This window comes from Bactrocera tryoni, chromosome 4 (genome assembly GCF_016617805.1).
Source record: "Bactrocera tryoni isolate S06 chromosome 4, CSIRO_BtryS06_freeze2, whole genome shotgun sequence".
In the NCBI taxonomy this organism is placed as follows: Eukaryota; Metazoa; Arthropoda; class Insecta; order Diptera; family Tephritidae; genus Bactrocera; species Bactrocera tryoni.
Window position 1 is genome coordinate 36277401 of NC_052502.1, and position 26632 is coordinate 36304032.

Here is a 26632-nt window from a genome sequence, read left to right on the forward strand (position 1 = left end):
AAAAATACAATTAATTATACATTATATTATTATTGAAAGTAATTATTTATTCAAAATAGGTTTCATTAGACCCAAAACAACGTTTGGGGCGATCTACTAATGCCTGCATAGATTCGTTTTTGTCATTAATTGAAATGTTTTTCAGCACATCGGTTACGATTACTTGAGTTCCTGGAATAGATATTTATATGTATATATTATAAATAAATAAATATGTAACAAAATGCCTTTTTCAAATATTTTGTTAAAACTATCCGTATTTATTCCCTAAGCCAACAACCTCGCAGTAAAATTTGCATCGATATGAATAATTTCACGGATTCTTTCAACAACTCAGCTCGATTTCTGGCATATGGACAGTCTAGCCTTTTTGCACCACAATTACCTCCTCACTACCGTTTCCCAATCGTGGTAATCAGGAATAAACTTGAGTACGACTCATACAATCATCACCAAATAGTTTTCTTTTTATAAATTCGTAGGTCTGAGTGATTTTTATTCTCCCCTGAATAGGGTATATTAAATTTTCGACGAAGTTTGTAACACGCTGAAAAAAAAATCTAAGACCCTATAAAAAATATATAAAATAAAAAATGACCAAGATGATGAGCCATTTTTTGGACCACATTTACTTTCTCACTACCGTTCTCAAGTCGTGGAAATCACGCATAAATTCGTCTCATCGCGTTTTTGTTTATACCCTGAAAAATATATATCGAATATATAATAAAATATAAAATAAATATCTAAATGGTCCGCATGGCGAGCTGAGCCGATTTTGCCTAATTCATTTGTTTTTCTTTTTACTCAAACTAGTCCCTCAGTTTTTAGTTAGAGTATAGCTGTCATACAAAGTGAACGATCGGAATGAAGTCCTTGTATGGCATGCTATGGTATTTGAGGAGATATCTTTACGTAATTTGGTATGGATTACTTTCAAAGAAAAAGCTATAATATCTAAAGATATTGTTCAGATCGGATCACTATATCACATAGCTGTCATACAAACTGAACGATCGGTATCAAGCGCTTGTAAGCAGAACTTTTTTATTTGTAGAGATATCTTCACGAAATTTGGCATGGGTAATTGCTTAAGGCAATGGTACAATCTCCGAAGAAATTCTTCTGATCAAACCACAATAGCATATATGTAGCTGCCTTATAAAGTAAACGATCGGAATGTAGTCCTGGTATGGAATGCTTTTGTATTTCAGGAGATATCTTGGTAAATTTGGTATAGATTTTTTCTAAAACAACGCCACGATATCTAAAGTAATTGTCCAGATCGGACCACTACAACATATATGTAGCTGCCATACAAACTGAACGATCAAAATCAAATGCTTGTATGACAGCTTCGTTATTTGTGAGTGGTATAGCAGCTTCAGTGCAACCAAAGCTTACGTTTTTTCTTGCTTGCTTCCAAAAATTATCTACCCTGATCTAGAATAAAATATTCGTTTGAGTAAAAAGGTATTGGATATTTTTTATGTAGTAATAACTATAATTTTTGATTAACTACGATCTACTTGTGTTTAAAAAATCATCAATTTTTATCGAAATAAAATGCAATTTCATTCACTTTAAATAAAACATAACTTTATTAATTAAAAACAGCTGTGTATCTTTCATTTCTTACAAATATTAATATAACAAACAATGAAATTGCAGTTATTTTTATTATAAATATTATTTGTTGCACAGTTACATACAACTTTACTGCACGCCAGAAATGTAAAAAATTATTTTAATTCATTATTTAAAATATTAGAAACTAATTGCTTGAAAATTAAACCGTTTCTTCTGTGAAACATATTCACAACCAAAACATATATACATACTTTATATTGTATTTCCATATTTCGCCTTTTTCCGCCTTTTGTGTAAAAGAGTTTGTAGCATAATTTATGGCATTTTGATGCCTTGAAATATTTGAATACAAAATATGTATGTAGATATGTATGTATTTTAGTGCGCTTAGTGCTGAGCAAATGTTTATATTTAAAATGTTACGACATATAAAAGTAGAAAAACTTGAAGTTTGAGATATTTCATTTTTAGTGATTTTCAAAATTTTTGAATATTATGTTGGTTAATAAGAAGATTTTTACTTTACAAAAATGCAAAAAAGTTCATATATGTATGTATGTATGTGGGTATGTTTGTATGTAAAAGGCAGCGCAGCTAATTAAATTAGAACCAAAATAATATATAATAGTTAATATTAATCATACAAAGTTACATTTATCGCCTATTACTAAAATTAAAATTTCCATGAACATTTTAAATGTCGAAAACTACCAGTAAAAGTGTTTAAAGAACTAGCTTTATGATTTTTTAAACATTCTCTTCTTTGTTCTTGTTGTTGTTTGACTAATTACAGCAATGAGCTACACTTACATGTTACATCAATGGTGTTGCCATATGGTTGCATCAGTTTATCATTGCTCCAATATGTATGTATGTATGTATGTGTTGTTGTGCTCAGTGCTTTTGGTGGTATGCATAAGTTCTGGTTTGAGGTGAGCTACATGTTGCTGTTGCTGTAGAATTTGCTATTTGCTTTTCTTCTTAATTTTGTTCATTCGCGCTTCGTCTAGTAGGCAGCTGCGCCCTTGTGCGACAAATACAGGAAATATGTGCCAGCGGCGTAGGCCAAAAAATTGAATACACCGAATACGCCGGCCGCGATATTTGAACCATACGCGTGGCTGCCCGGATAGCTGGACCACTTGGCCAATTGCACGACGAACGCGATGAAGTACAGCAGGGCGCATATCGCGGTGTTGATCAATTCCTGCAATGAAAGTACAAATGGAGGAGCGTAAAATTTTGTAAAAGAAAAAGTTACAATTTTCAGATTATACATATGTTATTACAGTTATAAAAAGTCATATATTCAATATTTAAGACCTTACTTATATTATTTAGACTACAAATAATCTTTGGCGAGATAAGAATTCGGATCACGTTATATTAACGAACCGGCAACATTTTGGAAGAAATATGAACCGATAATACCACCGGACCACAAACCACATCAAACCTTTGTTTTTTTCTGGATGAAATGACAGCTCTTGAATCTCTTCAGGTTGATCTTCGCCCCAAATGCGGCAATTTTGCTTATTTTCATACCCAATGAAACAGAAATTAGCTTCATCGCTGAACAAAATTTGACTCGAAAACGTCGGATCTTCTTTGAACTTTTCAAGAGGCCATAGTGCGAAGCCATGTCGCTTGGGAAGGTTGAGCGGTTTTAGCTCGTTGTTCAGGCGTAAATCTATCCATGATGAAATGCCAAACAATACTGAACAAAAATAACACATTGACACGACTCACGCGTGATCTGTTAAAAAAACATCTATTGGAAAAAGTACCTCTACTTGGATCACCCCTTATAGGTGGTGGAAAAGATAATTCGTCGCCGCAGTTTATCAAAATTTTTGCAGCAAACACAAAACCTCTCAAAATCCAAATTGATATACTTGTAATATTGAGAAACGCAGAAAGTATGATCATATCCAGGGACTGACACGAATACCATCAAATGATAGACCCGATCACCTATGCTCTATGGTTTTGCCTGATCATAATCATTAACCGACTAAGAAGAAACCCGGACCCCGACAATGCGGCTAGATCTCCGCATCTGAAGCTGTTCGAACGCAGCGAAGATAGATATAAGATAATATAGAATAAAACCGATTCGAATTATCTAAACTAAGCCAGCTGCCACTTAACTGATCCACGAAATACAGTTGGGAAAGGTTCGATGGACGTTAAACGTTACAACAGACATATGTAGTTATTCAAACATATTATTAATAAGGCTTATGACTTCAACTGTCAAACTACGATAAGTATTAAAATACGAAAGCGGCCCGATAAGTACTGTGAATAGCCGTGGTGGCGATAATACTTTTCGTCGATTTTAATTTATTCTCCGGTTAAATAACTTATTCAAGTTCGAGAAGAAAAAAATATTGCACAGAACCAAAGCTGAAGAATATATTGAATTGGGCTGCAGAGTTCGTAGAATTATTAGACTCATTTTGCTAGAGAGACGTGATGATATGAACCGCTGCGCATTAATGGGGCACTTTTTTTCGCCGAAGGTATCGTGTTTTCTACAATTCGGGGTCAAATTGGTCCAAAGTAGCAGACCGGCATAGAAAAGCTCTGTAATCCCGTTGAGCTTCTGAAGATAGTCGATGTAGATCACATCTTATGAAACTTACAAAATAGTGACCATCACTTTTTCGTACGATTGGGAAGTCTACACCAACTTTCGATTCGAATGTTCCTCGGAATCTGGTGTGTACCAGTGGATTCATGTTCCGTCGTTAGTCAGCAAATGACGCAAAACATCATTTGGATTGCACTTAAAGAGCATCAAACATTGCTGTGGCCTCCCGGTTGCACTGACCAAACGTAGCTCCCATCGCGTGACACTTTTATAATGCAGAATGTTAAATTCCTCATATGAACCACGTAGTCTTTTAAGATACCCACTCGGTCAGCAATTTAATGCCCATTAATCGAAAATTTCTTAATACCGTTATAAACATGAATCACGTTATCCTCCATGGTAGTCGTTTTCGAGGCACTGGGTTGTGACTCATCAAGACACGACTTGCAAGTATATTGGAATTCATTACTTTTTTATGGTCGCCATTGACGGAGAAAAGCTGCGATTTAGAGCAACTAAGTGTTCATCCTTGCAAAATCAGGAATCGAATCACCGACCGATATTGTTCTTTCACATTTCTCTAAAATTTTCTAACACGCCCGCTTTTACACGCAGTCAAAACAAAACAAGTTGGCATTTTGAAGTTTTGTCAGGGGTCAACTATGGTAATGTCCTACAAAATAATAAATGTTTCTTGCGATATGCGCATCATCGGCCGTTATATCTAAATATAATATTTATCGGACCGTCTTTGTAATTAAGACTAAAAATTCCGATTTCAAGTTTCTTCAGTGTTTGTCAGGCAGCATTTTTTATGCTTATTTAAATACCTACTGAAGTCTAAATTGTTATCGAATTTACTTACGTTAGGTTAAATATCAGTTAAAAGAGTGTTATTAAAACCATATCACATAAAATATGCAATTGATTTTAATTGATTATTCATTCTTATATGCTCTAAGTTACAAAGTTGCTTGAACTACAAAAAATTATACGAGTATCATTTAAGTGGGGAAATACTGTATATAAATTAACATATTTTCAACTTACTGTGAATATCCAGTTGACAGCCACATTCAGAGCTTCACGTATACCCAAAAGATAGGCGAAAATCCATAAAATTGTCGCAATGAACGAAATGACAACCACAAAGAGGAAGAATGATGTAGCCGAAAGGTAAGCAGGTGAAGCGCAGGCCATACATATAATGCCAAGAATCTGCAAATGGAGATAAAGGTTGAATTATTAGTTAAAGGAAATATAAAATGAAATGTTTGCATATATAATTTATTATGCATAGGCATATAAAGTTGATAAAGAGTATATACTAATGTCTAAGTATTTTTCGGACACTTATCCAAGTACATATAAGGAACAAAAAGTAACCAATCTAATAGCGATTTGAATATATTGGAAATATTACTCATACATACATAAAAAATGTTCATAAAATAATTATCGATAACATTAATGAAATTCACGTGCAACAGCATAACACATGACACACACCGTAAACGGGAGCCACGCAAGGCGTTAGATATAACGTGACCTAGGGATTAGCAATTGCTATTTACTTTGACGTTAGAGGATGTGAATAATGATAATTAGAAGCTACTCAGCTTAAAGTGAGTGTTACGCCGTTTATTACCACTATCACTTTTGAAGTACTCAGCTTATTCATCACTAATCAGCGGTTCCAACACCTGTGTCAAAAACCCCATTCCAAGAAATTTCGCAAATTTCCAATGAAACTTGCAAGCTACTAATGTCCAAACGAACAGCTGTGTATAAACAACAGAGGCCAGATAAAAATTATCAGAGAAATTTTTCTAAGAATAAACCAGAACTTAAAGGAAGAGAATATTTAGCAGGCATTAAGAGATTTTGTATTACAAATTATTAAAAAAAGGTTTACATTAAAAAAATATATAAGAATCTAGAAAAAATATCATAACTATCTAGAGTTATTTTCAAAATTCTCTTCAGAATCTCTTAATGTCTGCTAAATATTCTCTTCCTTTGGGAATCTCAAAAAATATCATAACTATTAGAGTTATTTTCAGTTGCATTCTAACTTTGTAATGTAACAAAAACTCTTTAACGATCCCTTAACCAATTCATGAAATTTTGTTGTAGTATATAGTCACCCTAATCTTACCTAAGGATTATCATTACCTTATCTTATCAATACTACCTTATGATGTATTTACTATAATGAAATTGAAAGTTTTATTGCAAACAATAAAGCTGGCAGGTACTTCAGTGTTTCCACGCCCAAAATAAAAAAATCGATAGATAAAGAAATCAATTTTACGATAAAGTAAATTTGTGTGAATCGAAGTTTAAATAAGTGGGCCAATAAAATTTTTATGCTAAAAGTACTTTCCATTAATCACATTTCTAACACCGAAATATCACAATGAATGGCTAGGTTATGCGTCAGGTTTTCAACGAGTCACATTCAAAGAACTGCCTTCACATTCACAGAACTTCGATAAAAAATATTGCGCCGAGGACCACCCCACGCGTTTTAAGGGCTAAGCATTATAAGAATGCATATTAATAGGGGTCTAGACCTAAGTACTTGATCTTTTGCATAAATATGTGCTCGGCGGCAACCCGACAGGAGTTAGCGGTTAATAATATATGTACTTCGTCGACAAACAATCTCAATTACAAGGAAATATAATATTTTAAGAAGGAACTATAAAGACAAGAGAACAACATCAAAATTTCACCAATAAGGTGACGAACTAATAATCAGCACTGAACAAAGTTATTTTTAGAAACCATACCTTCCTCTTATTTCAAATATGTTGACACAATGAAAATCGTCGAGTCCGCATTACTATTACAGTAGAGGCCCGCTAATCCGAATCAATTAAAACCGGTCCCTATCCGGAATATAAGGAAATCCGGATTACCATAGACATATCAGAACTATGAATTATGAAATTATAAATTTCTGTTTGTTTGTTATAACAAATAATACACATGTTCCAAAAAAAAAACAAAAAAAACTTAAACCAACAAAGCATAAAAGCGAATGTAGTGAATAATAAACACGTGATCCGGATTAGAGAATACGGATAGAGAATGTCGGTCCAGATTACAAGGGACATAATAGAAATTTTGAGTTTTTTAACCCTGTCCGGATTAGCGGGCCTCTACTGTACCCATGAGCTAAACATGGAATAAAAAACCGTTTGTAACAATTTAAGTAAGGCTGGATACAAAATGAAACTCGATGCATCGACGCTACTCGAGTTAACGAAAAAAAATTTAATGGAGCGAATTTTCTTGTGACAAGCGCTACTGAATCGCAACAAAATCGATCCATTTTTGAAGAGGATAGATACCGATGATGAAAAATTAATCTCATACGAAACATCCGGCTCAAAAGGTGGTCAAACCAAAATTGATGGTCAGGAAGGTTTTTTAGGATTGGCAGGTATCATCTACTATAAGCGCTATGCTTTTTGCAAGAGGAGAGGAATTGTATCCTGGCAACTCCAGACCAGGCCAAACACATCGAAATTGACTCGACAAAAATTGACACAGCCAAAATGCCGGAGTTTGGCTGGGAAGTTCTTATGCGAACAACATATACTTGTAGTCCGAGCCTGGCGGCAAAGTGTTTACTAACTGTTCCTTTCTAAGACGAATTATTTTGTTGGTGAAAAATTCGACTCAAGGGAATCTTTTGGAAATCAACTATCCCAGTTTTTGCCACTAAGGACGAGGGTCTCTATGAGATTGGCTTAAAGAAACAATCATCACTTCTAATATTTGTGAAAAAAGACTATAGAAAATAGTATTAAATAACATATTAAATAATTAAGAATTAATTATTCAACAACAACAGCGGTATCAAGTAGAATATAAACCCTCTAATCTGATTTCAAATTCAAGAACATTATGCGAGTATCAGTTTTAGAATTATAAAAAAAACATTTGTTATTTCATATATTTGCTTAACTAACTTAGTTATCCAATTATTTGACATTCTGACCCAACACGTGTAAACATACCAAGTATGTCGATTGCGTGATCGCCAACAAAAAGCAACTCTAAAATAACTAAAACCGTTCTAAACAAATAAAATGACGACAGATTCAAGAATATGAGTAAAAAACTAAATAGACACTCACAACAGGCCACATTAGCATTTAAATCGTCAACACTTGCTATTGTTTGCGAAACAAAACAAACAACTATACAACAATAGTCCGATTGGCGCACCCGAAATCAAATGTTGTATCCACCAACAACAACAACTGTGAGGTGTGAAAACAAGTGCGATTTATTTGCGCGCCTCAACAGGTAGCGCCAACTACAAAGGTTGTTTTAGTTCTGTCTAAAAAATAACAAAACGTACAGTGTGTAAACATGAAAGAAGAACAATAGTGAAAAGATAACCGCAACAACAAAAAATGTAGACATCCTAAACATGACTGCAAGAAGTGTTAAAATCATGCGGTTGCTATATAAGTACATAAGTATGTGTATAACAAATATGTCAGGTGTGTGTACATACGTATATAGTACATACATACATATATGTTGACAAGCAGGTTGTTGACGCTCCGATATGGGTATCTCATTGAGATTATGAAAATGAAAACAAAAAAGTTAAAAGTCATCAGCGTCAGCAGTTATGCCTGCAGTGATAAAAGGTACTTCTATCTTCATTTATTTATGTTTACATATATACTAATAGAGCGAAATTAGTTATGAGATAATTTTCTGCTAGAAGAGAGTTTTGTCAGATTTTATCTAGGCCAATATTTCTCCAAAGTTCAAAAAATGGGTTTTCCACAAAAGTCAGCGGTGGTAACTTTCTATTGGAGTATAATAGAAATTTATGGAGTCAAATTATTCAATTCGATTCAAAATAGCGTCATCTATTAGCCATGGAAAGCATTATATCAGGTCGGTGAGACAGTTCCACTTTACTCAAAATTTTATTTTCAATAAGACATCAATGATATCAACGCAATGTTTTTCAATCGAATCGTCAAGTTTTTCTATCGAAACGATTTCAACGTTTATAGCCCCAGGCATGCAGATTCGTAAAATTCTCTGAGAGACAATTGAATTCATATGTTTTATAGTTAGACCTAACCATCGCAAGACATGTATGTAGATATATAAATTTCGAGGTTATGGAACAACTGGTTCGTGACATACATATATCATAAGTATATTGTGCGCTCGAGGCTAAGTGCGCCGTATTTAAACGCGTTTTTTTTCGAAAATGTGTTTTTGAAGTCGGTTGGCCAGATTTGTCGAGAGCTACTCAACCCATCTTAATGAAATTTTAAAGACTTAGACGAAGGACTTAGCCAAGGTTTTAACTAAAACAAGTATTTTTTACTTTAGATGATCCTGATGATGATAACTCCTTATCCTGCCAACGCGAGTTCATCTTTTTTCGAGGGGTTATCGGATATGGCGATAAAACATTCAAAATGGGTTCAACAGGAGCTCTCATTCGACCGATTCACTGTAACACTAACGAATGAAAATAATTGCGATTTCATGTATTGCGTTTTTAATTACTTCTGTGTCACCTTTATTCCAGATCTAACTATCAGACAATTTTTTGTACTCAGATAACCATAGAATGACTTGTCGCTGAGATTGAGACATACATATTTTGAAACAAAAGACCAATATACAAAAAAAAAAACAAATATACAGAAAAATATAACGACAAGTTAGAAGATTGCTATAATGAATACATCGCCCTCGATGAATAGTAACATCGAAGTTTGGTATTACATAAAAAATATTCGTTTTTATTTAAAAAGATACGTCTGCTATGTCTAATAATGCATTGAGTGAATTCAAACAATCACACAGAAGTTTTTCGAAACGATGCCTGCTGGTGTTCAAGGAAGATGGCGTTTTCTGTACTTCTGTACGACAAACATCGTTACGCAGTTACAGTGCCAGTGAAATGAGAAAGTGAAGACAGCTTTGAGCTATATTTTACAAATTGATTTGTGGTCGTTCTGGTCTAGAATTCTAGTCTTACATACATAAAACTCTTAGCTTAGGAAAACGATACCACGCTCTTTTCATACAGATTTATAGTATTGTATTATCCACAAATAGCTGAAATGTTTCTTGAAATCGCGATAAATATAATTTGCTTTGGAAATAAAACACAAAACTTGCAAATTTAGAACAAACATGTTTCTCAGTAAAACAAAAAAAATTATATCAAGGCAATATTTTTTTTTGTGTGTTCTTTATCAGCTTTAACTTGAAATAATTTATCATAAGTATATGTACAAAAGTATGTATGGTATGTTAGGAATTATTTCAACTGTAGCAGCAACTTGTTGCTAATTCATGACTAGCAACAGCTTTATCAACACTTGCAACGGTGGCTGTGTCAAAAAAAACCGGTTGTGGCGTTAGACGCCGATTCCCGGCTTCCCTCAAACCCACTCGAATGCCCATATTCGCACATTCATATTGGTTTATATACAGGTACAAGTGTGTGTAAGTGTACCACTTTTTGTTAGCGGGCGATAATATATTTTTATTTCCTCTTTTTTTGTGTTCTTCATTGTGTGTGTGCGAGTGTAGGTTTGAGAATGTGAAACGAACGTTTAAACGACCACAACATTTTTGTCACACTCACGTACACGAATCAACCGTTAAACAAGTGGTTACGTTTCTAGGCCAAACATTTATGTGAAAAAAATGCAAATCGTAAATAGCAAAGATATAATTATTCTTACAACAATGCAGTCGGCAAGCGACCACGGTTGCGAAGTGTCTCAGCCTTTTCAAAATAGTTGAATTTATAAAAAAAAACTTAACAAAGATAGAATATTTACATATTTTTGGTTTTTTATGAAAAATGAGTTCTTAGATGCCTTTAAGCCTGCAAACATATTAGCCTATTTTTTTGTTGTAGCGACTAAAAAGATTTTAAGGAATGCTGCTGGGTTGTCAGCCCTTGTTTGGATTAAAATCTGAATCCGTTCCGTTTACATAAACCCGGCTGACGTCAAGACGTTTGATATGCGAACATTTTATTGTAAATCTACCGGAGACCGACGTTTTGTATAACCTCTCATGATCCGTTCAGAATAAAATAGTAGGAGAGTATTTTATGAAATTTTGTAAAAAGTCTAAAACAAACTAAGATTGATTGCTACTGAAGAGATTCAAGAGCTGCCATTTTATTAGAAAAAATGGATTGGTGTGGTTTGTGGGCCGGTGGAATCATCGGTCCACATTTCTTTAAAAATTATGTCGGAGAGAACGTAATCATCAATGGCGACTGCTATCGCGCCATAATAACCGACTATTTAATGCCTGAAATAGAAGCTCATGATCTTGGCGACATTTGGTTTCAACCAAACGGCGCCACTTCCCACGCATCGCATCAGTCAATTTATTTTATTGAGAGAACACTTCGGTGATAATAACAAATAATTTCACGTTTTGTAAAGTCTAAAGTATATGCGGACAATCTAGCTTCGTTTCAGGACTCAGAACAAAGGATCACGCGTGTCATTCGCCAGTTACCAGTCATGTTGTCGAACGAGTCATTCCCCATTAAATTTGAAGTTTCTGTATTTTTTCTTTAAAAAGTAGGGAATCTCGAAATGGATCACCCTTTTTATATTCAGTATAACGGCCTTGATGGTAATTATTTTGAACAACAATTAATTGTCGAATGTGTTCTTCTTTAATCGATAAGAACTTTTCACTCTGCCTGAACTAAACCACAAGCGTTTGTTTGCTTGTACAAAATACTTATTTTCAAGCATTTGTATATAGGGTATATGTTAATCTGTACAGATACTATTTTAGATGAATCCAGGTAGGGCAGAGTAATGAGTCAGCTACAAAATCAACAAGCGATAATTATATTGACTGAATGTTAAGTAAGAAAGCGTTACTTATGTAATTAGACTTCATTAAGTTTGTAATTAGTTATGCGACAGGTGACTCATTTTCACATCATGCCATTTTAATATTTCACTTGAAATAAGTAAATATCTAACTATACATAGTACTTCTATATATATACACATATAAAATACTACGTAATATAGTAGTTGTAGGTAACACTACGCATTATCCACCGTAAAATTATAGAGAAAACACAGCAGTATGGGTGAAAAATTTGAGTCTACTTCCGAATTGGTTATACGTAGGTTGCCTTGCATAATTCGGTATTGGCGAACAAAAGCAAATATTAATTGTCGAAAATCGTTTTATTGTCTTCCAAAATATTCTCAATTAAGATCTATAAACTTTTGCATGCTTTTGTCCTAATTGTTGAAGCACTTTTGACCTCAGATTGAGGTATCTCCAAAACATGTGTTCTGAACGCTTCAAAATTAATCAGTCGATGCCAAGTCAGAACTAAGCGTTGGTTAACCTAACAAGTGGATGTTTTGATTGCTCAAAAATGCAGTTTTTGTTTCAGGGTATGTGTGACACCTCGCATTGTCGTAAAGAAAAGTGATTTTGATCCAAAGTGACCAATTTTGTGTACAGTCAAATGTTCATGCAGTATTAAATGTACGTTGGTCGGAATAATGTCTATAGTTGTCTCAATCTCACAATAAATCACATAAAAATCTTGCAATATCCGTTTGCGCACAGCATGAATAGTTTCCGGAGCAACAACTGATTTTGGACGAACTTCACGAAATTCATATTGAAGTAATCTATGACCTCGATTGAATTCACTGCCGATAAACACTGGTCTTTGATGAAACTTCATCTTCAAAAATTTAATTAAGTTCATCGATCCACTGTTTCTGAGTTAATCCACATCGAAAGTTGTAACAAATAATCGTGCGATTTAATTTTATTTTTTGACCGAGATGAATATTTTAGGTTACTGTAAACAACACAAAAAGCGCTCGTATGTCAAAATGCTCTGAGTATGTATAACATCAAAAATGTCAAACTTTACAATAAAGTTGTGAGTTGCCAGATTGCAACACTCCAAATCCCGAAATATAAAAAGCACATATGTACATAAAAAATTTACTGAATGAAGATATTGTCTGAAATCTAAACTTAATTAAAAACACGTTTAACAATCAAGTGAAGACGAGAGAAGTATAATAAATTCTCTTGTCGTTTAAAAAGAAAACAATTTTCCATCTTGAAAAATATGCTAGTACCTCGAACTATTTAAACGCTTTGGCAACTCACGATACCTAAACATACTAAAAACCTCCAGCTACCATATAGTATATATGAAACAAAGAGATTCTTTTCTTTCAACGCCTTACAAAATTACAAATATTTCTTTGTCCCGAAGGTGTCACATTTGATTCTCATTATTAATAATGAATAATGTTCTGAAATAAATCGATATTATTGCAACAAAAAATAATTTTCAACATTAGAAATTAATGGTGTCTGTTAACAATTTTACTACACTTAATTGACTTAATTAAGTTACGGTGTGAAAGGCCTATTAGCAAACTTGTCGGAACAGCTAAGGCCTCAATGTATGGAATATATTTATATACAAATATTTAATAAGCACACTTTTTTTTATTATTATTTTTCACCCAAAAGGAAATACCATACCACTAAAACTGTCATAGAAAATTCTCCAGAATTCATTCATGCACTTCCCAAATTATCGAACCATATTGACTTTATCAGTAGTTGATAAATATGTTTATGCTTTTTTCCGGCAAAAATTCATACTCTCTCAGTCCAAGTAAAAACATGCATACCGTATATGTATGTACACATATGGAATTTAAAGTTTTTTCACATCGTTCAGCTGATAATTGTTGGTCAACTGCCTTAGAATAGATTACCCACTTCCATAAGTATGCAGGTGTTCTACACGAAAAAGCTATATTTCGTAATAATGAGTAATGCTTATGACAAATGCACACACAAGCACCTACATATGTAAGCAACTGTATGTATTTATTTGTGTGACACTTTGAGTGAGCGAACAAGTTTTTTACACTAAAAGTCAACTTCAAAATAATAATAATAATTGCGCATAAAGTTTTAATTGAATTATGACGTAAATCGGATATGACACACTTTTATTTTTTTATTAAAAAAAATACATGAAAAAAGCACGAAAACAAAACGAGTTTCTTGAGAATTCCCGCAGACAGAATACATCTATAAATAAGATAAATAATATATGTAAATCCAATTAAGACTAGAATAATAGACAGCGAAATCGCATAAAGCTGATTAAGTAATTAATAGAATTAAGTATTAAGTTTTGCGGTCTGCAAAATGCTAAATATTGTGTTTATAAGCATAAGAAACCTCAATACATATATACTTGTGCTAGACAGTATCCATCCTAAACAAGTCATAAACAGTTTATATCAGTAGTAGTACAAGTCTCTTCAATAATGAATGCATCCCTTCGAAAAATCGATATTCTTTCAGACATGGCATCTTTATTCAATAAATAATACCAGATCAATTTGACAATGGAAAAGTGATTCCTTAGAACTTGCTTCATTAAGAATATATTGTAAGCATTCTTTAAGTGAGTGCATTACCAGTACCTCTTTAAAAAAAGGAATTAGAGTAGACAATTTACTAATTGACTAAATTAAATCTACTAAGTAGATCCAAATCAAGTATGACATAGCACTAACTGCAAAACTATACATAGTAAAGGGTCAGTTTGGGGCACGTAGTATGATTTCCTAAACAAAATGAGTGTTTTGACAATTGAAAAACAAAACAAAAAAATATAATATCTGTTATTTTAAATGTTAAGGGTAATTTATACACATTTTAAGAATATTTTTAAAAAACAAATATATTTTCCGAGTAACACGCGAAAATAAAAGGGGTTCTTCCCTGCTGCAATGAAGGCCTTCATCGTGGATGAAACTAAAAAAAAAAACAATCTTTACTAGAACATAATACCTCGACAGTGACCTACGATAGAAAAAAATTAAGAATCAGCGAAGTGGCGACTTTTTTTTTGTAAATCTAATTTTTTGTTTGTTTTTTGACTGCTAGTAAAAAATTTGGTCGGATTATTTGTCTCCGAGCTGCAACTCAAAAAATATTTCAGGAAAATAATTTAACAAGAATGTTCAAGTTGAACCGAAGAATAGTTTTGGGGATATTGCCTTGGAAGTTGAGCAATCAAGGTAAGCTACATGGTCATTTAAAACTATAAACTGTATTTTCAAAGTCGTTGCCAAGATTTCTAGCAAACTACTCAACCGATCTTAATAAAATTTTACACAGGGCTTCTTGTTATACATAATTTACAAGGTCGAAGGAACGAAGGAAGTTTTCAATTACTAATTTTGAAAACAAAAATCGAAAAATGTTCTTGATATTTTATTACAAATTTTGAAAAAAAAACGTCAAGAAATGTTAACTGAAATTCACATTTTTCCTTTTTTCACTTTTTTCCTTCCTACAAAACCTTTTAAGGTCCTAATTAAAACCGTAATTTTTTCTTTTCTCAGATAATCCAGTAAGGTGTGCTACTGTCAACGTGGAGGCACTTTTTTTTCCGAGGGACTGCAAAAAATGTCGTCGTAATGGCCGCGCTTTGAATATTTTCCTTTGAAAATTTCACAAAATCTTTGTTAAGCATATAACTTTGGAATAATAAAAGGCTAGCACAAAATATTTAATTTTTTAAATGAAAAACATTATTGAAAATAGATCGTTTTTTGCTCGAAAAAATTACTATAAATGTGTAACTAATCGATAAAATTATCTTTTTTTTTAAATATCACTCTAGGTGTGCCCCTTAAAGATATCAAAACATCTAAACCCCTCAAATATGAATTTATACGCCAGAAAAAACAGATTCAGCTCCCTGAACATCAATAGCAAGCGACCTTATAAGATCCGACGACTTACATAAGTATATGAGAATCTACTCGGATATGAAAAATGGCTTGTACTATACTAATTTATTAACGTTTAACTAAAGCTGTTCTCAAGCCAGTCAATAACAGCATACGACTGTCAAAAATGTACAATAAGTTTGAAGATCATATGCTGCTACAAAAACAAGAAGAACAACAAAAAGTTAAGATACCATAAGTCATTGAAAACTGCTATTCAATTGGTATGTAAATAGACTACCATTAGACAGTTGTCTTATTTGGCGGCAATACAAACGGGTTCGTGCCATCATGCAACACATACATTTATTTGCCGCAGAGCACTGAAATGTGCATTAATACCCATATACCTATGTAGGTTTGTGCATATCTACACCTAAATACTGGTTCGAATTTTAGTCGATCAATCGATCGCCTCAAATGCATTGAACGTGTGTGGGTAGTTGTCAACAGCAGCGTTGCTCAGCGAAGCGATCGTGACAGTGAATTAAATATGTATATATATGTACATATGTACATGCCTCTCTAAACACATATGTATGTATAAAGCTTAGTATGTGTACATTCATGGAATGCAAGCAATAAATTTACAAAGTCGATTAACCGCTTTTTCGAAAGTTTTTTTCTTTCCCTTTGTCATTTACGAATTAAACAGTGATGGGCAATGGTAAATCTGGTTTCTGAGAACAACAAAAACAACAACTAATTTTATTCACTTAGAAATGAGCAGTTATTTTATGCCTTCTGTTTTTCTATTTACCCACGCGTTTTGGTCTACTACTCAAGCAATTTATTTATAACTCAAGCAAGCGCGTGCAGTTACGAGGGTTGTATATGAAGTAAGGCGAATATGAAATTTATTTCTTTTTCTTTGGTTCAAAATTTGATTTAGTGCTTGAAATAATTACCTAAAACCAAAAGAAGATCCAGAAAATAAGAATAAATAGCCCACTCGCCGCTAGCCGACGTCAGTAACATAAACGATTTGATGCTTGAGAATCGACGATTAACAGTCAGGGATCTTACTGGCATCGTTGGAATATTAGAAGAATCAGTGAAAACCATTTTGAAACATAATTTGGGCTTAAAAAAGTTAAGGCACGATTGATTCTAAAATCACTCAATTTTTTCGAAAAACAGAGTCGCGCTAACGTCTCTGAAACAATGATTTCCGAATAACAGGATGTCATGAAACATATTATTACTGGCGATGAATCTTGGATATCTTCTTACGACCGAAAACAGACGATACATCGGCCAAATATAATGGCAAAGGTGTGCCGAAGCCAAAAAACCACGTCGAAGCAGGTCGAAATTTAAGGTTATGCTGACAGTTTTCTTCGATTATCGAGGTGTGATGCACTCCAAATTCCTTTCGACCGGCCAAACTGTCGACAGGGAATACTATTTGTGTATTATCCGTCGTGTACGCGACGCTATTCGTAAAAAGAGGCCGGAATAATGACCCGACGACTCTTGGTTTTCGCACCACGATAATGCACCGTCGAATCAATGCAGTATGATTCTTTGTAAGTTTTCGCCTATTACGATCGCAACCACCGTATTCACTTGATTTAACTCCGTGTGACTTCTGGCTATTCATAAAACTCAAACGATTTCTCCGGGGAAACCGTTTTGAGTCAATTGAAGACATTAAACATGAATCGCTACCCAATTCAATACGGAAATTGGTTTGAACAACTGTTTCGAGGATTGGAAAAAATGTTGACAAATTGGGGCTAAGGGGCATTACTTTGAGGGAGACGACATAGACTTTGTAGAATAAATTAATGAGCTCATCACTATTATCATTTATGGCATATGTATATGTACATAGTATACTTTAAATGGTCTCCGACGTTTCTCTTTGGGTGTTTCAAACTAATATATGCTGTTTCAGCGTATAAAAAGTTTATACAAACATTATATTGTATATGAGAACCGCTTCTTTGGAGTTCGTTTGTTCTTTCTCCTTACTTTCTGAGCACACCTTGTATACATAATTATATGAATTTAAGTACTATGTGCAAGTATGTCAAATTACTGTATGTAGGCGGCTATATAATGGTAATTTGACACGATTCCTTGGTTTCGTAAATGAAAATATAAACAAATAAAATTGTTTGAACAAAGTCAGTGAAGATCGCATAAAAAACGGGTTTAACAGTAAATATTTGCAACAAAGGGACTGCTTACAAAGGTTTATAGAATTATAATTGTATATAGTTGGTAGATAACTGTAGATACTTAGACTTTTAAGCATTTAGATCAAAAGAGCATAAGTAGATAACATAAATTAGAGGCTAGTGGGGCATAAAAGCAAACATAACACAGGCATAGATCAAACGTGAGGGAAAATTTTAGCTAAAAAATGTCAGCCCACACTTTAACTGTAAAATGATAAAAATATTTACATACATAAATATGTATGTAGATATGTATGTATTTGTATTTTTTATTCGAAGATTACTCATCCAGCCACTGTGTGGATATGCAATAACATTTCAATCTTATTTCGCATTGGGCAATAAAAAATTACGTCAGTTAATTTTCATGATTTATGTGCGGCTGGATTTGTAGATCACAAAATATGCGAACAAAAGGAAAATACATATTATTTAGTAGAATATATGTATACATACATAAGTATAGTATACAAATTTGTGTCAAATGTAGCAGCATCCAAGTCTATATGATCATTCTCTAAATCTATTTTCTTTTATCTTTGCAAATAAAGAAAATCGTTTGTGTTTTTGTTGTGTTTTTTCTGCATTTGTTTACTTTGTACTAGTATTAAAAATATATAATGAAGAAAAATTGTTTTATTTTCTTTGTTTTCTTTTGTATGCAAAGTCACGCTACTTCTGGCCACGAGCCAAAATGCTAATAATAAATTTATAAAAAAGCACGTCGCGCAGCGCCGCGAGGCGCATTCAATACTTCATAGCAAGTGGCTGTAAACACCAGCTTCTTTAGTTTGAGCGTAAAAATAACAAAATTTCGATTTGGCGCGTAGAAATTAAGCACGCCAGGCAATTATTTAGCAAGTAAAAGTGAAAATAAAAATTTGATCACTTTTTATTGGGGCTATTTACGTCACTATAATGCGGCTGAAGGGCACAAAATCTGGCGAGACTTTTTTAAAACCTAAAAAATGTATTTTTGTTTAATTAGAGCACTCATTAGTTCATTAGGGATCACTTACTTAATTTTGTTCGTGATTATTGGTAGTTTCTGTAAATTGTTGAAAAATTATGGAAATTTCTTTACTTTTGAACATATAAAAACTTATGTACATACATTTATCGACTGCATGAAACTATTTCTCAGAGGTTTGATACTACATAAGCGGACTCAAGAAAATAGACGGACAACAGCTAACTTATGTTAATATCATCAATATTTACATATGTATACCCTGAACAGGGTTTGTAACACCCAGAAGACAACATCAGATATCAGATATCACATACCAAAGCATATAGTAAGTACATACATATGACTATCTTTATTGGGAGACATGCCAAGCTGCTAATGGGAGGATACAATCTGAGCAGGTTCAAGGTTATAATAAACCTCCCTAGGAACAAACTCAGGCTACTGGTCGCATAGTATACCGGCCACTGCAAGTTGAATAGGCACCTGTACAACATGGGCCTATCTTCTTGCATTAACTGCCGGTTCTGCGACTTGGAGCCTGAAACCCCGGAGCACCTGCTGATTGACTGCACAGCGGTCTGTAGACGCAGGACTAAGGCCCTCGGATCAATGTTTCCGGATAGGGATCGCATAGCCTCACTAGCGCCCAGAAGTCTATTGAACTTCATCAATGCGCTGGGGCTAAGTGAGTCTATGTAAGTTAGGAGAGGGCACAATAGACCAAAGGTCGCGGTGCATTCCTCATATTAATCAATCAATCTTTATTGGACATTATTTGCTTTACGTTCTGACGAAAAAGCACACAGAATTTGTAATTAAACTTCACGGGTAAATGATATTTCAAAACAATTGATTTTGCTAAGTTGGTAGGACTGTCCTTAATTACTATGCCAAATATGAGTGCAATCTGTAGACCAGTTTGTTTACTGCAGCTACTTAAGTCGGTACACCTCAGTAGTGCGTTGCGATTTTTCCAATAGATAAAAATATCGAATAAAGAATTTGTCTCAAACTTTGTATTTCTAAACACATTCCATGTACGGAATCATTGTGAATGTTGGAAAAGGCTTACGGTGATTCGTTTTTATCAAAAACACAATCTAACGAGTGGTACAAAGCATTCAAAGACGATCGAGAGATCGTTGAAGACATGCCTCATTCTGGACCTTCGACCTGTTCAACGGATAATAATATTAAAAAAGTAAGCAGGTGCTTGAAAATCAGGCAAGTGTTAGATAGATAGCTAAAGTGCTCGACATCTCTCGCGAGACCGTTCGAATGATTTTGGTGGATATTTTAGGTATGAAACGCGTTCTTGCTTGACTCGTCCCGACAAAGCTGAATTTTTTTCAAGAAGAGTACGATAGTGACCGAGCTAAAGGCAAAAACGCAATAAATACCATCGATCAACCACCGTATGCACCAGATAGTCGATCGAAGAGACAAAACAAAATTCGCTGAAGCAGCTGAACACCATTCCAAAAAGTTCTGAAAAATGTTTCGAGGACTGAAAAAATCGTTGGCATAAGTGTATTACATCTAGTGGGGATTACTTTGAAGGCGACGAAATAAATATTGATTAATAATTAAATAATTTGCGTTTTATTTACCGGGTACTTTTTAGTCACAATGGACAAATGATCAGCGAAACTGAGTTGACTTTGCCATGCCTATACGTCTGTTCGGTCTGTAATACGCGAACTAGAAGTTTTTGAGATATCATGCTGAAATTTTACACATGTTCTTTTCTCTCCGATATCGGAAAACTATTGGATATTACTGGCATACAAACTGACCGATCCAAATAAAGATCTTCTATGAAAAACTTTTTTATTTGACAAGATATTTTCATAAAATTTGGCATAGAATATTACCCAAGGCAATGCTATAATTTGAACAAATTATTTAAATCGAACCACTATAGCATATAGGACATAGCTGTCATACAAACTTACCGCTTAAAATTAAGATAAAGAAGATATTTTTATGGCCTTCTATGCTATGAGAAATGCTGCTGTCAGAGATATTACAGCTTCGGTACAGCCGAAGATGACTTTTTATTTTTATTAGTTTTTTCCGCCAAATCACAAACTAAGGAAAGTTTCTTTTCTCATTGCTTCTATTTTGTATAAGCTCTATTGTGGCCCTAATAAAAAATGTGTATGTATGTGTGTATGTATATTATTTCTTCCTCCATATTAAATGATTATCACTTTAGAAATTATCTTTAAGCACACATTAATTCCCAAAAGTTACTCTTTCACGTCAGGGCGTGAATGACCTCTTGCAAGTAGCATTTCAAATTATCTAATATTCCCAGATGGGAGCGTTTATACATAATATCTATCTATTGTAGAAAAGTATACATAGTAACATGTATTACATGTACATTTGTATTTAACTATTGGATATTTATGCCGCCTAGTCAAATTATATGGTACCCGAGCGTCGCGCCAACGCCCTGCACACGCGCTTTCTAACGAACCCCCCCGAGCACACAGATACCCAATTTTCCAATTAATATGCAAATTATGCACACGTACGCTTAAATAAAATGTGGGTAAAGCTAATTGAGGAGCAGAAAAAATACACGACGGAATAGAAAAGCGCTACGACAACAAAATTATACACAAAACTCCTACACATGTACATACATATATACATAAGTATGTGAGTAAATAAATAACTTTCATATGCATAAATTCCCACTGCGTGAACTTTCCCTCCATTGAAACCGTTTAGGTGCGACCCGCTTGTGGAAATTTCGATTAACTTACTGTGTGATTCTTTAGAAAAAAAAATATTTTTTAATTTACTTACAAGAAATATGTGAAACAACAAAAAATTATTTTATTTTATTATTATTTACTTACAAGAAATAATTGAAACAAGAAAAAAATTATCTTATTAAATTGAATAAATTTTATTAAAATGAAAAACAAAGTTAAAAACTCTTTCAAAATGTAAAATTAAGGGTTACATGGGTTTACGGAATTCAAAAAATCGAATTTTTTAATTGTCTTATTAAATTCTACAACACCTCTAGAATATTGTCCCAGATTTTCAAGTTTATCCGCGTAATAGTTTCGGAGATATAGCCTTGAGAACTTGTGCGCTCGAGGCTAGCTACATAGGCTAAGTGCGCGGTGTGTAAACGCGTTTTTCTCGAAACTGTGTTTTTGAAGTCGATTGGCAAGATTTCTCGAGAACTACTCAACCGATCTTAAAGACTTGGACGAAGGATTTTTTTTTCGATTACAACTATTTAAAAATAAAAATGTCGTCAAACATCCACTGAAATGTTCATATTTTTGTAAAAATGTCTCCAAAAAGGCGTCGCAATGGCCGAGTTTAAAATATATTTTTCTAAAAATTTTAGAATTTCTTTGTTAATAGCGTAGATATGCTTGTGACAATCAAAAAGTCTAATAAAATAAAATATAAAATAATAGAATATTTCATTTTTTATACGAAAAAAATTGCTGAAAAAACACGAGAAAAGCCATGTAACCCCTTATGGTATTTGAAAGTAGCGAAAATTAAATTTGAGTATTTTTTTATTTCAAATATGGCAACACTTGAAATTGCCAGACATAATTTATGTACCAACAAACAAAAACGTGATTTGATGTTCATGAGAGTATCTAATGGTTGTAATAAGTGTTTAATTGGTGTGGGTGGCTTTTATGGCCGTAATTATGGTAAAAAGAGCCAAAATGTAATGCATTAATGAAAGTATATAATGAAAGTAATTAATAAAAATAACTAATTTGAATAACGAAATTATTAAATGAAAGTTGTAATTCACTTTCGTGTAAATACTTGGTGGTACAGAGTCCTTTAGACAGCCGCGAAATAAACATAATTTTTGTTTTGAGCCTATATGCGTCGAACAAGTGTAGAATCCAATTCTCAAAGGTTACGAGCCAAAGTTGACGAAGGCCTCAGGCAAAACAAAAATTGGAAAAATTTGTTTTCAAAAAATAAGATTTTCAAACTTTTTGAAAAATAATTTTTGAAGTGCTGAAACTACTTTAAATTCGAAAACCAAGTTTACAACATCAAAACAGATTTTTTTTTTTAATAAACAATGATTTCATAGTCACTACAAAATCAGCTCCATTATCTAGTTATCTATAGTTATATCCAGTTGGATATGAAGTTAATCGATAAAAGCGTCAAGTGGTCCATAAAAATTTCGGAAAATCACCGATTTTGAAATTGAGCAGTTCATTAGGAAGGGGACCAGACGCATACCCCGTGATATAAATATTTCGTCAAAATTCTTTTTTTGTTAAAGTTATTAAAAGTTGAAATTTAGAGCATGATAAAATTGTAAAATTATTTTCTATATTTTTAATTCGATGAAATTTTGTGAAGACAAAGAAAAATGTTCGTTCGTGTTCATTATAGATACTTTTTCCCGATCCATTTGTTTAAATAATAAAATTTTAAATAATTTTTTGTTAAACAATTGATGTTTTCCATGTGTTCTGCACGCTAAGAAAACTGAAAAGTATGTGTTACAACGCAGAAAATATTCACCTTAAATAATTTGCAAAAGCATTTTTGTTTATTCATACCATTCCAAAGATATTGCATTTTTTGTCCCCCTACTGCTCTTAAAACGTATGGCACATCCATCGTTGCACAGTGCACGTTGCACAGATCTTAAACTGAAAGCCTTCAAACAGCTTGTGCTAGAACTGGAGCCGCTCGACCTTCCCAACCGCTTAACTCTATGGGCTCTTGAAAAGTTCCCAGAAGATCAGACGTTTTTGAGCCAAATTTTGTTCAGCGATGAGACATATTTCTGGCTCAAATCAATCAAACCTGAACATATTCAAGAGCTGTCATTTCATCCAGAAAAAACAACGGTTTGGTGTGGAATCATCGGTTCATATTTCTTCAAAAATGATGCCGCTGAGAACGTAAGCGTCAATGGCCACCGTTATTGCGCCATTATAACCGTCTATTTAATGCCGAAAATAGAAGCTCGTGATTTCGACGACACTTGATTTCAACAAAAGTGGTCCCACACATTGTATCAATTAATGGATTTATTGAGAGAACACTTCGATAAGCAGATAATCTCCTATTTTTGGCTGGTCAATTGGCCACCAAGATCATGTGATATCACACCGTTAGACTTTTCCCTGCAGGGATATGGAAAGTCTAAGGTATATGCGGATAATACCGCTTCGATTCAGGCCTTGGAGCAAAACATCACGCATGTCATATGCCAGTTACCAGTCGAAATGCTCGAACGAGTCATCGAAAATTGGGCTCAACAGATGGACGATCTGAGACGTAGCCGCAGCTAACATTCGAAAGAGATAATCTTCAAAAAATAAGCGCCGAAGAATGTTATTTCGAATGAAATAAACATTCCCCATTATATTTGCAGTGTCTGTGTTTTTTCTTTAAAAAGTATGAAACCTTGAAATGGATCACCCTTTACAACGACTTATTAAGTCCAACCTTATCTAAGTAACCTTGACTTGCACTCCTCGAGCATAACCTTAATTCAAACTAGATATTTTAGACGCTTTTCTCTCGTTATTGATTAAGGCGTATTAAATTCATTATGGATGATAAATAATAATTTATCCAAAAAAATATGCTTTTCAAAATGAGGACATGCAGTAATAATACTTACTTGCAACATCTTTAAGTAGCTTCAATAATAGTTAATTGCAGCATACGAATTGAAAATTATGCCAACTCATAAAAATAGCATAAAAATTTTAATGTTTTAATTTGTTGAATTGCACAACAACTTTAAATGCAAAAAATTGACCCACTAAACTCGCATTGACCTACCGTTACCAACAACACTTCATTCAAAACAAATTCATTTCATTCGCATATAACTAAGAAGAAGAAGAAGAAGAGAGAATTAGTAAATAGCGAAATATAAAAAAGTAAAATAAAAGCTTTAAACGGCTGTGTTTGCCTTAACAACTAATTGCACTGCAACAATACAAAAATAAATAAGCATAATTGTCGCTCTCCCACACAAATGCACACATGCACACAAACACACACATAAAAATGTCTAACAACGCCAGTGGGAGAGGCGTTTGCACTTATGGCGTAGTCTGACTGGTTGGCGGAGCCAAAAACAAGTGCGATCACCCACATGCGCCAGCACGGCGGACGTGCAATTGACACAATTGCGACAAAAACAAGTAAACTGCAATATTTCAATAATTTTAGAAAACACGAGTGGCGTAAAAAAACTGACAACTGATCAACGATCACTGAGATTTATAATCGCGCTCTGGCGGTTTTCCAAAAATGTTGAAACAAGTTGCTACGAATTTTGAAGCAAATTAAAACTCAAAATGAAAAAAAAATGAGATACTAAAGCATATACTTTATTTACAACGATTAATATCCACACGAATATGGTGAGACCGCGTTTGACTTTTTGCTCGGTAATCTTAATTTTTATATCTACAAAAAATTTAGAATCCCTAATTAATTTAAATCGTACCGCTCCATATAATGCAACCAAATTTAACATCTGCGGAATGAGAATGAGCTCATAATTCGGGACATACATATGTATACATATATGCATATGCAAATGTGAATTAGTAAATATAATAGTAATATGAAAATTGTAGTTTAAGCCTAAGACCTGTAGAATATTATATCAAAGGCTAACCTGAGTCTATTACTATGAGTCTATTACTTCTCTTTAAATACTCTTACAAAGAGCCAAAGCATACACAATACGATATTTTCTCGTTGGCAGTTCGTGTTTACTGATCTAGTGACTTTAAGCGAGTCAAAATTCCAAATCAGGAAGCTCTCAAAAATCCAACACAAACTATACCGATTTTCAATGCACAAAACACATTTTCTTTCCAAAAAACTCTTGAGAAAAATAATGTGACGCGAAAATCTTTACAGAAAGTACAAACGTTATATTTAATATTATTCCAACAAATGTACCTATACAGTGGAATCAAAAAAGTTTTGGCGCAGGCGTTGTCTTTGCTGAAAAGTGTATTCAAAATTGAAATGACAATTTTTTTAACCAATTTTTCGACACAGTTCATATTATTAGCTTACATACAAACATGTATGTACATATATCACAATAAGCAAAGAAATATTCGGTTATTTCATAAGAAACGCGAAATACATCCAGAAATTGGCTAAACGATAATGAAAAAAGTTCTGTATAAAACGTGAGTAAGTTAAGTTTTTGGAAAATAAACGTCTTTTTTTAATTTTTTTGCTTTATGCTGCTTATTACTCATAATTATTTTAAAGTTGTTCAATCTTCAATCGTTTTATGTCAGTGCAAAAATTTAACTAATTACGGAGTGAGCAAAATGGCCGGTCGTAAGGAAATTTCGACAAATATTTAGTGACGAATCAAAATTTAATATTTTTGGTTCCGAAT

The 26632-nt window shown here is 33.5% G+C and overlaps 1 protein-coding gene across 2 annotated transcripts in view; it reads right to left on the minus strand.

The window, feature by feature from the left end:
- Positions 1 to 1789: 1789 nt before the first annotated feature.
- LOC120775008 (CKLF-like MARVEL transmembrane domain-containing protein 4) overlaps positions 1790 to 26632 on the minus strand; it is a 46457-nt gene continuing 21614 nt past the window's right edge. For both annotated transcript variants that reach the window (XM_040104941.1, XM_040104943.1), the window contains 2 exons: positions 5240 to 5407; positions 1790 to 2797 (listed from right to left, as the gene is read on the minus strand). In XM_040104941.1, coding sequence (XP_039960875.1) covers positions 2597 to 2797; positions 5240 to 5407 — 369 coding nt within the window. In that variant the 3' untranslated portion in view covers positions 1790 to 2596. The remainder of the gene's footprint in view (positions 2798 to 5239; positions 5408 to 26632) is intronic.